This window comes from Spermophilus citellus, assembly GCF_964194105.1.
Source record: "Spermophilus citellus genome assembly, chromosome: X".
Classification (NCBI taxonomy): domain Eukaryota; kingdom Metazoa; phylum Chordata; class Mammalia; order Rodentia; family Sciuridae; genus Spermophilus; species Spermophilus citellus.
Window position 1 is genome coordinate 105,544,222 of NC_138190.1, and position 14,575 is coordinate 105,558,796.

Sequence of the window (14,575 nt, forward strand, 5' to 3'; positions counted from 1 at the left end):
TAAAAATAACCAATAAAAATTAGTTTTCCAAATGTAAATGTTTTCATATAAAATAAAATTTCTCAATTATCTATTAAAAAAACAACAAGCTTCTTGAGCTGGGGTTGTAGCTCAGTGGTGGAGCACTTGCCTTGCATTTGTGAGACAATGGGTTTGATCCTTATCAACATGTAAAAATAAAAAAATAAAATAAAGGTATTGTGTCCATCTACAACTAAAAATATTTTTTAAAGAACAATCTTCTCGGGGCTGGGGATGTGGCTCAAGCGGTAGCGCGCTCGCCTGGCATGTGTGCGGCCCGGGTTCGATCCTCAGCACCACATACCAACAAAGATGTTGTGTCGGCCAAGAACTAAAAAAAAAATAAATATTAAAAATTCTCTCTCTCTCTCCTCTCTCACTCTCTCTTTAAAAAAAAAAAAAAAGAACAATCTTCTCTTAAAACTCTATGATTATACTTAGACCAGAGTGTAATCCCAAAGACCTGTAAGTCTACAGATACAGGCACTTGAAAGCTGTTGTGCAATGCTGGTTTGTAAGATGAAATCTCTGAAAAAGTAATACACTTGGTGGGAAGGAAAGGTTAAGTGGGGGAGGGACTCTCGGCTGAGGGTGTCAAGTTGAGACATACCTGATGAGGAGCAGTGTAGGTACATATGGCAGTGTAAATAGAATAGTGCTGAGGATTGGGTTAGTCCCAAAAATATCAGTTTGCAGGAAGGAATTTGATACTTAGATACATAAAAGATAGGTTGTGACAAGAGTCACCAAGGAGCTTTCCAATTCATATTTTTGTCTTTACAATTCATGTTTTTTTTTTTTTTTTTTTTTTTTTTTTTTTTTTTTAAAGAGAGAGTGAGAGAGGAGAGAGAGTGAGAGAGAATTTTTTTTTTAATATTTATTTTTTTTAGTTCTCGGCGGACACAACATCTTTGTTGGTATGTGGTGCTGAGGATCGAACCCGGGCCGCACGCATGCCAGGCGAGCGCGCTACCGCTTGAGCCACATCCCCAGCCCATACAATTCATGTTTTAATGACTCATTCCATAAATGAAAGAATAAGTTCTTTTTTTCAGTATTTTTTAGGAGGAGAGTATGCATTACATGTTTTTAAAATATGGTAACTTGTAAAGTTATCACAACACATCATTTATAACTCTCAATGGTTGGCCAGTAAGGCTACTATCTGGTAGAAACTAAGCAAGTACTAATCCTGTAAGAGGACATAAGGAGATGATATACATCTCTGTTTAGGAATAATTATTTTAGGCTTAAAAGGAGTTGACTTTAATTCATGCCAGGTTTGACGATTCATTCCAGCCCTAAGTAAACTTAAAAAAAAAAAAAAGTTTCCTAAAATGAAGTCTAACTTAAATGGAAGGTTTAAATGGCCAGCTCACAATAGCTACAAGCAATGACTAACCAAGTTTTCTTTCATCTACAATGTAACTAGGTCCTTGCTGAAAGAAAAAAAAAAAATTAGAACAGGTTTGGGATCAATTTTAGGAGAGGGCTGACCTTAATAGATGTGAAAAACTTAACTTACATTTAGGAAAAAAATAATAATTTCTATTAGTCCAAGAAGTTAAACATTAATAACAATAAAAATTCTTAGGTTTAAAAAATGTTGGGCTGGGGATGTGGCTCAAGCAGTAGCGTGCTTGCCTGGCATGCGGGCGGCCCACGTACAATCCTCAGCACCACATACAAAGATGTTGTGCCCGCCAAAAACTAAAAAAAAATATTAAAAATTCTCTCTCTCTCTAAAAAAAATGTTGACCACAATTTGATAACAATTTTGAGTGTGGTCATCTCTCAAAAGAGTATATAAATTTTAATTATTTTTTATAGTGCTAGGGATCAAACCCAGGACCAAACACATGCTGGGCAAGTGCTCTACCACTGAGCTACATTCTCAGACCTAATTATTTATTTTTAATTGACACATAATGTTATGCATATTTATTGGATATGGCATGATTATTCAATACATGTATTATGTGTAATGAACAAATTAGGATATCAATGATATTATTTCTTTGTTCATGAACAGATGGCCAAAAAAGCACTATACTGATATCAGCTGTCTCATTCTACTCTTTGGCAATCATCTATGTTGGTATACTATTTGGATATTCTGATAAGATAGTCAAAACACACTTTGACAGCTCCAGGTGCTTTAGTACTATAATTTACTTACTATTTGTTATGTAGTACATTCCAGTGAGTGTCCCAACACATCCCAATAATTCTAAAATCTTACTAGAAAGAGTAGGAGCTGGTCTACCTGCTCCAGGGAATTTTAATCCAAATCCCAAAGTTATACCAAGTATTCTAGCCAAAGTTTTTGGAGCACCAACTGCAGAGAACATAATATTAACAATTGCCCTTTTAATCAAAACAAGAATTTATAGAGTCTTCTTCACCTCAAGAGTCCTTTAGAAAATGTAGGTTAAATTTCAAAAAATCATGGTCAAATCCATTTATATGAAATTCCAGAAAAGACAAATCTATGGAGATATAAAATAGAATAAAATAGTTGTTATCTATAGCTGGGGATCTCATTGAGATGAATGGAATATTCTAAAACTAAATATAGTGATGGGTACACAATTTGTCAAACTTACTAAAAATCACTGAATTTTATACTTAAAATAAATAAGTTAATTTTAAAATGTGTAAGGGATAACTCATTAAAGGCAATTGAAAGATAGTATGATCCACATATCTTTTCATTTTGTAAGCAAGGACATTAGAGGCAGGCAGGAACAAAAAGCCAATCAAAAGAGAGTAAGGGCTGGGGCTGAGGCTCAGTGGTAGAGCACTCGCCTAGCATGTATAAGGTACTGGGTTTGATTCTCAGCACCACATAAAAATACATAAATAGGGCTGGGATTGTGGCTCAGCAGTAGAGTGCTCACTTAGCACAGGCGGGACCCAGGTTCAATTCTCAGCACTACATTAAAAAAAAAAAATAAAGGCATTGTGTAAATAAATAATAAATGTCCATCAACAACTAAAAATATATATTTTAAAAAAGTCAGAGTTACCATCTTTGAAACTGGAATTAATTCAAGCCTCAGACATGATCAAATTCATCAAATCACATTCATTAAATCTATTATTGTTGAGAAAGATGTTGCTTACATATATCAGAAGGATTCCAGAATTGCAGTCATGTCACAAAATAGAAGTCTACTTGGTAGAAAACACTACTCACATGGTAACCAACAATTTTAATGAATGTTTACCTATGCCAGCTACACAAGTGGATGAGGACTGTATACTGCACTTCATGCTTAATGTCTTGGCAAGTTTAAGTCCCAGGAATAGTAACAATCTTGCTATCACAGGGCTTTGGGGGGGACCATATTACAGCTACGATTACAATACAACAAAGTTTAGTGATGGAAACCATGGCACTGTGAAGAAGACACCTCAAAAGCACAGTCAATTTATAGCATATTAAGAAGAAAGTACCTAAGATATACATAGAATTCAATATTTTCAACATTTACTATTACTCTAGTTTTTAAAATATTTTTTAGTTGTAGATGGACATAATACCTTTATTTTACTTATTTATTTAATGTGGTGCTGAGAACTGAACCCAGTGCCTCACACATGCCTGGTGAGCACTCTACCACTGAGCCACAACCCTAGCCCTACCATTATGCTACTAATGAAAGATGTTCAAAAGAAGTTAGGGTTACAAGATAATTATCATCCCACTTCCCAGCTCAAATCACTTGAATATTCCTCTTTAGAAGGAGAGGTCATGAGATATCCCACAGTGTCAATCAGACCCAAAACTACAGGTTGTCCTTTGTGGTGTTCCACTTCTGACAGATACAATATTAAGGACCACAACCTAGACTATTCAGAAGAATACAACTATAGCAAGGCTCCAAAACTTTTTCCTTACTTTTTATCTTCTTCACCTAGATAATAAGGACTTCTTTCTTTTAGACACACTTAGAAAAACTCCTACTCTTAATAACTTCCAGAAGCTCCTTCAAAACCTCAGTGTTAATGAACCAGATGCTTAAATTTACCACATTTTAAGATAAAATAAACATACTAACTTAAAAATAACTTAAGCTAAAGCCATGACAATTAGGCACTAAGCAAAGCTACTATTGATATCAACAATCTTAAATGGGTTCAAACATAATATTTTTCGAGATGCAGGAGATTCATATAGATCCAATGCTTATATTGGCAAATTAAGTGGCCTCATGGGAAATAATAGCATTATCTTTGGAATAAATATAACTTACATGAGAGCTCTGAGGCTGCTGTAGATGGAAAAGCATTTGATACTGAAGTAAACAGCATGGTGCTTGAATTAGCAGTAGTGGTGACAGTAGTAGATGGTAGAGTCAAACCTAAAAATCAAAGTAGCAAGCAGAAAAATGTCACTAAACTTATTTCTCAAGAATCAACCCCCCCCAAAAAAGAATCAAACCCCATTATAACAAGATTCATTTATATGGAGAAATAAAAACAAAAATAAAGCAAGGAAAAGCATGTAACCCCAAACCTAATAAATAAATATTTTAAAATAGTGAAAGCCAGATTTAAGCCAGGCGTGGTGGTAAACACCTATAATCCCAGCGGCTCAGAGGCTGAGGCAGGAGGATCTCGAGTTCAAAGCCAGCCTCAGCAAAAGTGAGGTGCTAAGCAACTCAGTGAGACCCTGTCTCTATATAAAAATACAAAATAGGGATGGGGATGTCCCTCAGTGGTCGAGTACCCCTGAGCTCAATTCCAGGTTCAAAAAAAAAAAAAAAGGTAGACACAGATTTAAAAATAGTGTAGACAACCTTCTAGCACCTTCAAAAAAAAAATTCTAGGGGTAGAACACTTGCCTAGCATGTTTAAGGTACTAGATTCAATCCTCAGTAGCACATAAAAAATAAATTGAATAAAGGTATTTTGTCTATCTACAACTAAAAATATTTTTTAAAACCCAATTTCTACTTTACTGAAAAACTTGACATAATAGAGGGATACATTCCCAGAACTGCAGCAGAAGTCCTGTGGAACTGTTTGTTCCCCAGTGAAATATCCTTAACAGGAAAAAACATATTTTCTTTGGTTGTAGATGGACACAATACCTTCATTTTATTTGTTTATTTTTATGTGGTGCTGGGTATCAAAGTCAGTGCCTCACACATGCTAGACAAGTTCTCTACCACTGAGCCACAACCCCAGCCCCAAAACATATTTTTTTAATTGGAAACTTCTGGAAATTGTCCTGAGGGCAAAGAGCAAACAAAAAACCATTTATTCAAGAAAATCTGCTGAAACTCAGTAATGTAACAGTGAGTCCATGGCATAGGAGCCACAATCCACTCCTTTCATTCCCCCATCCTTTTGCTTACCTTAATATGTACTTCTGGTAAGAGTGGCCAAGAATACTAGACTCTCTCTGCCCCAGCTCTCAATCAGGAGATATAATATCTCAATGAGAGAGATAAGCAGCTAGCACTCTTATCACCTCCAACAAAGAACTGAGGGTATAAAATTCTCAGTAAGCAAAGCCAAGAGTTCGGTGGGGGCACTTCCTTTAACCAGCCTCCACTCATAGGGCAGTGGCTCTACCCCAGGCACAGAGGGCTTAGAATCCTGGGGCCCCAATGGCCCTTCACACTAGTACTTCACCCAAGCTCACTTGTAGGGCTAAGTCCCATATGTGAAGAGGTATGCAAGAAAACCACTAGCTATTTATTACCACTGCCTAGCATCCAAAGCACTGGCTCAAAGATTTTGCCCAGTGGGAGCTCCTAAGCTAGCCCCAAAAGAAATGATTTATTTGAAAAACAATGTGAAGAAGTTCAAACTGAAGGTTTCTCTTTTTAAAAAAATGAAGAATTGGAGGCTGGAGTTGTAGCTCAGTGGTAGAGAGTTTGTCTAGCACATGTGAGGCACCAGGTTCAATTCTCAGCAAATGAAAGAAAGAAAAGAAAGAAAAGAAAAGAAAGGTCCATCAACAACTAAAAAAATATTTTTTAAAAAATGAAGCATTGGTGGTAAGTAATTAAGAGACAAGTAGCTTCAAGACAGCATGAATTAGCCAGGCACAGTGGTACATGCCTGTAATCCCAGCAGCTTGGGAGGCTGAGGCAGGAGGATCAGGAGTTCAAGCCCAGCCTCAGCAACTTAGCAAGTCCCTGAGCAACTCATTGAGATACTATCTCTATATAAAATATAAAACCAGCTGGGGATTTGGCTCAGTTGTTAAGCACCTTTGGGTTCAATCCCTACTACCAAAAAAAAAAAAAAGCATAAATTTAGGCTTAATTTATCAGAGATAACCAGAGACTAAGGAAGCTTGAAAAGATCTGGCCTGCACTCGGAAGAATTAAGTACTGATAAATGCTACAACATGGATAAATTTTGGAAATAATATACTAAATGGAAGAACCAAACACAAAAGGTCACATATTACATGAGTCTATTTATAAGGAATATCCAGAGTGGGCAAATCCATAGACAGAAAGTTATTAGTGGTTGTCAGGGGCTGAAGGAGGGAGTAATGGGGAGTGACAGCTAATAGGTATAGGGTTTCTTTTTGGGGTAATGAAAATGTTCTCAAATCATAGTGGTGATGGCTATACACTCTGTGCCTATATTAAAAACCACTGAATCGTACACCTTCAAAGGGTGAATTTTAAGATGTGAATTACATCTCAATTATGCTGTTATAAAAACACATTAGTTCAAAAGAAGTAGAAATAGCATTTGACAAAAATCCAATACCTTTCATGATAAAACCCCCAACAAACTAGGAAGAGAAGGGAACTTCTTCAACATGATAAAGAGCATTAATGAACATTAATGAGCATTAATAAGTATCATACTTAATGGTAAGAGACTGAATACTTCTACTACCATCAGGAACAAAAAAAACTTATACCACTTCAATTCAATAGTATACTTGAAATTCTAACCAAGACCATTAGGCAGAAAAATAAATAAGGAATCCAGATTGAAAAGGAAAAAGTAAAACTATATTCATAGATAATGTGGTCATGAATACAGAAAATTCCAAGAAAATCTATTAGAAAAATAAACAAGTTCAACAAGAACAAGTACATAAGATCAACATAAAAAATTACATTTCTATATTATATCAATGAATAATCCAAAATTAAATTAAGAATATAATTCCTTTTATGATTGCTTAAAAAATATAATGTTTAAAATAAAGTTAACAAAAGAATTATAAAACTTATACACAAAAATATAAAACATCATTGAAAGAAATTAAAGATATCCTAGTAAATGAGAAAACCTCATGTTTTGGGATCAAAAGAAGTATTAGCATTGTTAATACAGTATGGTAGACAGATGTGGTTCCTAAAGATGGCCACATTCTAATTCTCAGGACACGTGAATATATGACCTTATTTAACAAAAAGGACTTATAAAAACGGGGTTAAGGTTAAATATCTTGAGATTGTCTTGGATTATCCAGGTGACAAAAATCTAATGACATGAAACCTTTCCAGGTTATGGTCAGAGGGAAATGTGACTACAAAAGAATGGTCAGAAAGATGAAAAATTGCTGATAAAAATAGTCAATGAGCACATGAAAATATGCTCAATGTCATTAGTTATTACAGAATTGTAAATCAAAGCCACATAGAGATATTGCTTCATATGCATGGTTAGCATGCATATGAACTGCTGGTTAGCATGTAGAGAAATTAGAAACCTCACACTACTCTTGGAATATAAAATGGTATAACTTCTCCGGACAACTGTTGGACATTTCCTCAAAGGGTTCCACTTATATATATACCCAAGAATGAAATATATACTCACATAAAAATGTATACACAATATTCATAGCAACATTATCCATAATAGACTTAAAAGACAATAGAAATAATCCAAATTTCTATCAACTGATGGTGTATGACTACAATATGGTATATCCATATAATGGAATCTTATTTGCCATCAAAAGGAAAAGAAGGGGCTGGGGTTGTAGCTCAGTAGTAGAGCACTTGCCTAGCACGTATGAGGCACTGGGTTCGATCCTCAGCACCACATAAAAATAAATTTAAAAAAGGTATTGTGTCCATCTACAACTAAAAATATTTTTTTTAAAAAAGGCAAAGAAAGCTGGGCATGGTGGCACATGCTCCAGAGACTTGGGAGACTGGAGCAGGAGGATTGCAAATTCAAAGCAAGGCCCTAAGCAACTTAGTGAGCCCCTGCCTCAAAACAAATAAAAAGGGCTGGGAGATATGGCTCAGTGGTTAAGCGCCAACAGGTTAAATCCCCAATAGAAAAGAAATAGGGGGGAGGGAATAAGTACTGATTCATTGATAAGCCTTGAAAATATTATGCTTATTAAAAGAAACTAGCCACAAAAGACCAAATAATTTAAGATTCCATTTAAATGAAATATCCACAATTGGGAAATCTATAGAGTCAGAAGGCAGATTAGTGGTTGCCAGGGACTATGAGGAGAGAGAGGAATGGGCAGTAATTATTAATAGGTATGGAGTTTCTTTGGGGGATTATGAAAATGTTCTAACATTGACTATATTGATGGTTGCAAACTTAGAATATACTAAAATTTGATGAATTATTTATTTTAAATGAGTGAACTCTGAGGAATGCAAGTTGTGTCATGCCAAAACTCTGATTAAAAAATAATACAGGCCAGAGATGGTGGTGCACATTTGTAATTCCAGCTACTCAGGAGGCTGAGAATAGAGGATCACAAGTTCAAGGTCAACCTGGGCAATTTAACACAAACATTACTCAAAACAGAATCAAAACGCTGGGGATACAGCTCAGATGGGCTTCTATCTCTAGTAACACAAAATAAACAGAAGTCAAGAATAAATTTTCAGAAAATAGATTTTCTGCCTCTTGCTTTAAAATTTCAAAAGAAAAGTACAAAACAAATAAGGGCTGGAGCTGGGCGGAGTGGCACACAACTGTAATCCCAGCATATTGGGAGGCTGAGGCAGGAGGACTGTGAGTTCAAAGCCAGCCTCAGCAATAGCAAGCAAATCAGTGAGATCCTGACTAAAAAACTAAAAAATACATCATAGGTCTGGGGATGTGGCTCAGTAGTTGAGTGCCCCTGAGTTCAATCCTGGCTCCCAAAAGGTGGGGGGCTTATTAAGTGCATAAAGACATAAATAAGATTAATGAATTACTTAAAAACAAAATTACTATCTTTTCATACTCAGTATAGATCACAGTACATGGCACATGGTAGTAAGTGTTCGATAAATGTTTCTGCAGAATTGAACCAACTTTTTCTAGAATCTAACAAGTAATTACTGATATTCTATCTCCCCTCTAAAAGGAAAAGGTATTTAATAAGTAACTGTACTTGCATCCATTATTACTCTGCATCCAGATGTAGAGCAAGTCATGGCAACATATAATCTAAGATTCTGCTATCCAAAAACATTTAGGTCTGCTGGGAGTGAAGTGGGTAGGGAGCAGATGATAGGAAGGAACTGGGAACTTAACCATGTATTTCCAACTACTTAAAATGTGCGCAATGGAGTATCTCTATGTTTCTCTTAGGAGGAGAACCACATGTACAGTTTTAAATAAATAACCAGTTTTACAGGAAACATATTGATATTTAAAAATCATTACCTACTGTTGAGGCTGAATTTTTCTTACAGGCTTAACAGCCACTTTAATGTCTTCATTTGTAAATGCCTATTCATGTCATCTGCTCATTTTCGTATTAGAAAATACTAGCTGCTTATTACTGATTTTATTAAGAGTATATAACAATGCTATTTATTTTGCCCTATGGTATAAAAACTCCCCTACCCCAGTTTGTCTTTGATCTTTAATTTTATTTTTACTTTATATGTAGCCAAATTTTCATCACTTTTTCCTTTATGGTCTGTCTTCCTACCATGTTTTAAAATACATTCCCACTTAAACATGTGAAAAGTGTTCAATATCATTTTAAAAGAATACTGGGAATTATAACTACATTGAGAACACTTTTCACTTAACTGATGAAAAGAAGTTGAAAGCTAGTAACACATTCTGATAAGGTCCCTGAAGAAACAAGAAGCCTCACAGGTTCCTAATGGGAGTGTAAATTGGTACAACTCCTGTCAAAAGCAAGTAGCCAAAGTTTTAAAAATTACAAACTCACCTTTTCTTTAAACCCGTAAATACTTCCTCTGGAAATTAATCCATAAATAATGTACTTTATTCCACAGAACTATACACTTAAAATTATTAAAATAAGGGCCGGGGTTGTGGCTCAGTGGAAGAGCACTTGCCTAGCATGTTTGAGGCACTCAGTTTGATCCTCAGCACCATGTAAAAATAAGTAAAATAAAGATATTGTGTCCATCTACAGCTAAAAATATTTTTTTAAAATGATCAAATTTGCTATGTATATTTTACCATAATAAAAAATGTATACATTTAAGCTCAGCACAGTGGTGTACACTTGTAATCCCAGCAGCTCAGGAGGCTGAGGCGGGAGGATCACCAGTTCAAAGCCAGCCTTAGCAAAAGCAAGGTATTAAGCAATTCAATGAGACCCTGTCTCTAAATAAAGTACAAAATAGGGCTGGGGATGTGGCTCAGTGGTCGAGTGCCCCCGTGTTCAATCAAAAAATAAAATAAAATTATACGCATATATGATGTGCTTGTATACCTGAAAAATGACATGAAAATTATAACCATTACATTGCTATTTGTATTAGCAATAGAGCAAGCAACTCAAATTCTCATTGTCAAGGAACTGGATATGAAAATTACTATACTTCGAGATTACAGAATGCCATGATACTATGGAAAATACTGAGGAATCTCTCTATGTACTAACTGATGTGAAAAACTGCAAAACTTTCAAATAAGTGTAATATAAAATTTAAGTTTAAAAATTAAGATAAATAAAATAATATTGTGTAGAGTATATAATTTATTTCAAAAAAGGTAGAGGCCTAAGGATATGTATTTATTTGCTAATAAATCCAAGAAGTAGTTATGGAAGTATATATACAATTGCAGTCATTAACTGAATGTAGAAAGGGTACAGGTGCAGTATAGTAAAGATGGGGGACAGTATATCTATTGATAACATTTATAGTTTTATTTTCGAATTATTTGACTATATTATTTAAAAATTATATATAAATAAAGTTCCTCTCCATAACCTGAAATATTATTTACATATTTTTACATTCACCTATGCTTTCAAAATATTTATGGTTCCATTTTTTTAAATATTTATTTTTTTGTAGTTATACACAATAACTTTATTTTATTTATTTATTTTTATGTAGTGCTGAGGATCAAACCCAGGGCCTCGCACTGCAAGGCGAGTGCTCTACCGCTGAGCCATAACCCCAGCCCCTGGTTCCATTTTTTTAACCTCTAATTTCTTTTGATTAATCTTTTAAGTAAATATTCCTCAAAAATCCAGTTAGGGGATGAGGTATGGCTCAGTGGTAGAACACTTGCTTACAGTGTGTGAGGTACTGGGTTTGATTCTCAGTACCACATATAAAGTCCATTGACAACTAAAAATAAAAATTAAAAAAAATCCAATTAGCCCGCTATTGCAATTCCTATATTCAATATTCCAGCCTCTCCCTCCATGAATTTCAAATGTCACCTTCCTAAACACAGGTTTGTTTCTGTACTTTAAAATATTTCACTGATTTTTCTTTCTATCCCTGTTCCATACACAGTTTCAATTATTGTAGCCCCGGAATTCATTTATTTTTACATTACATACCATTTTAACTCTACAGGAATAGAATAAATTCATACATTTTCATATATTTTCCTAAAGGACTCAATCATTTCTTTCCTTAAAAAACAAGAGATAGCTAGTCTCATGCATTTATTTCCCCGTTTGAACTTTAGAATCTTGTCAGATCCTTCTCTCCTTTTATTCCCCCCAAAGATTCCCATTATGGTTTTATAAGAATTGCATTAAATGTACAGATTAAATTGCAGATAAAGGATATTTTTGTATTACTGAATCTGCATTCAGTGGGTCTCATCATTATTCACATCTTATTTTATATTCCTTAGTAAAATTTTATGGAATTCTTCATTTAAGTCATGCATATTTCTAAAAGTTTATTTCTAGGCATTTCATATCTTGATTGAAATTGTTAATGGGACCTTTCTCCATTATGTTTCCCAACTACTATTGCTTAAATACAGAGAAGCTATTGATTTTTGTATTATTTATTTTGTAACTGGCTGTATTACTGAAACCTTCACTATCTCTAATTAAATTTGTACTTGATTTATGCCCATATTTTAAATGTTGATCATTTGTCTCAGAACTGGCATAATTTCAGGGCTTGACCTTAAATCACATATCCAGGGGTAACTAAGGAAGCGAATACCACTTAATATGATTTGCTCTTAAGTTAAATGAGTCTTACTCTAAAATAGAAAAGATTTAAAATATAAAATCTTATTTTCCTCTAGGACTAGACTAGGGCTTCTCAATATGGCACTACTGACCTTTTGGGCCAGATAATACTTTGATGCAGAAGACTATCTTATATATTATTGGATGTTCAACAGGATACCTGGGCTGTACCAAATACATGTAAGTAACACCTCCCCAGTCTTGATGACCCAAAATCTCTCCAGACATGGCCAAATATTTGCTGGGGAGAAAGAATGGGGATACACAAAATTGCCTCTAGTAGACAACCACTAGAGAAAAAGTTTGATATCATGATTTCCTCTATTTAGTCATATAAGCACAACAAGAATACACAAATAAAATAAATTGTTAAGCAAAGAAAATAGCCAAGATTTTTCTTAACATAATGGTTCGAGAAGGTGGACTTACCCTACAATTTGGAGAAGGCATGCTACTATAATGAAAATAGTGATACTAGAACAATAAAAGACAGATAAATGGAACAAAATAAGAAGTCCAGAAACAGAGTCAAGTATATATAATAATTTGGTGTATGAGGGATAGAGTCATCAATAGGGAAATGATGTCGATTTAATACAATAGTTCAACTCACTAGTAATTCAGCAAAATAACACTCTTAAAAATATAAGTCATAAAAAAGAATTTAGAATATTAAAGTGAAAGGCCCATGTAAATAAGCCCAGGACAAGGGCTCAGATGAATAAAAAAATTGGCAATATAAAAATTAAAATCTTGGGCTGGGGATGTGGCTCAAGCAGTAGCATGCTCGCCTGGCATGCGTGCGGCCCGGGTTCGATCCTCAGCACCACATACAAACAAAGATGTTGTGTCCGCTGAAAACTAAAAAATAAACATTAAAAATTCTCTCTCTCTCTCTCTCTCTCTCTCTCTCTCTAAAAAATAAATAAAAATTAAAATCTTAACTCCATTTCCATGAAGATGCAGTACATGTACCTTTTTCCCTTTATCTTGCTAGATACAACTAAAACCCTTTAACATTATATACACAACAATCATAAGAAGACCCTGAGAGGTAGAAAGGAGAAGGCAACCCACTAGGGATTTCAATACTAAAGAAAGAGAATCATATTGAGTTCTTTAAGTTTCCTTTTTGCATCATATTTCCTAGGTTTGGAGTTAAATAGATTGGCAACCTAGAAATGCCAATGCATACAGACCAAAAACAGTCTCCAACAAAATCTTGCTCTCTGTAGACAAGGAATAAGGAAAGGCAGAGCCAAACAAGATAACAAATATTTAGGTAGGAACCCACTCTACTCCAAGCATCACAGTCCTACACCCACCTATACAGTCAAGCAGCAAGATGGGAAGCCTAGACTTGTACCCTTCTGAGCGTGAAATAAGGCATCTCAATAGCCCAGCCAGGGTGGGAATCAAAGAAAGCCAAGTATTTTTTTAATTTCCTCCTGCAGTTAATAAACCTAGTCCTTACATGTCAGTAGAAACCACACTGGGGGCAGGAATTTCCACCATGCCTAGCAGTATTTAGAAGACCTTCACCTCAGGTATCCACTGTGGCCAAGTAGGAAAAATGAAGTTCTAATTTCACCTTGCAGGAACAAGCTAGCACCCTTCTCCTACCAGAGCAATGTCAAATAATTTCAGCTAAAGACTGTCAGGCACAGACTTTCATAACACAATATAAATAAGTCCAGGTTTCAATCAAAAATTACTCATTCTGCCAGGTGCAGTGGCGCACACCTGTAATCCCAGTGGCTCGGGAGGCTGAGGCAGGAGGACCTTAAGTTCAAAGCAAGCCTCAGCAAAAGCAAGGCACTAAGCAACTCAGTGAGACCCTGTCTCTAAATAAAATACAAAATATGGCAGGGGATGTGGCTCAGTGGTTGAGTGCACCTGGGTTTAATCCCCAGTACAAAAAAAAAAAAAAATAGCTTCAGCAAAAAAGAAAAAGAAGCCCAGCAAAGAAACAGAGAATATTAAGAAAACCAAAGGAAATATTAGAGTTGAAAATTTTAACTGAAATACAAAGTCAGTAGAAGGACTGAGTGACAGAAAAGAGGGTACAGAGATAAGAATCAGTAAACTAGATAATAATAGAAATTATCTAATTTGAAAACAAAGAAAACCAGACTGAAAAAAAAATAACAAAGTAGAAGT

The 14,575-nt window shown here is 35.0% G+C and overlaps 1 protein-coding gene across 2 annotated transcripts in view; it reads right to left on the reverse strand.

The window, feature by feature from the left end:
• NUP62CL (nucleoporin 62 C-terminal like) overlaps nt 1-14,575 on the reverse strand; it is an 82,007-nt gene that overhangs the window by 51,756 nt on the left and 15,676 nt on the right. For both annotated transcript variants that reach the window (XM_081276421.1, XM_081276422.1), the window contains one exon: nt 4,281-4,388. In XM_081276421.1, the coding sequence (XP_081132547.1) occupies nt 4,281-4,388 (108 nt within the window). The remainder of the gene's footprint in view (nt 1-4,280; nt 4,389-14,575) is intronic.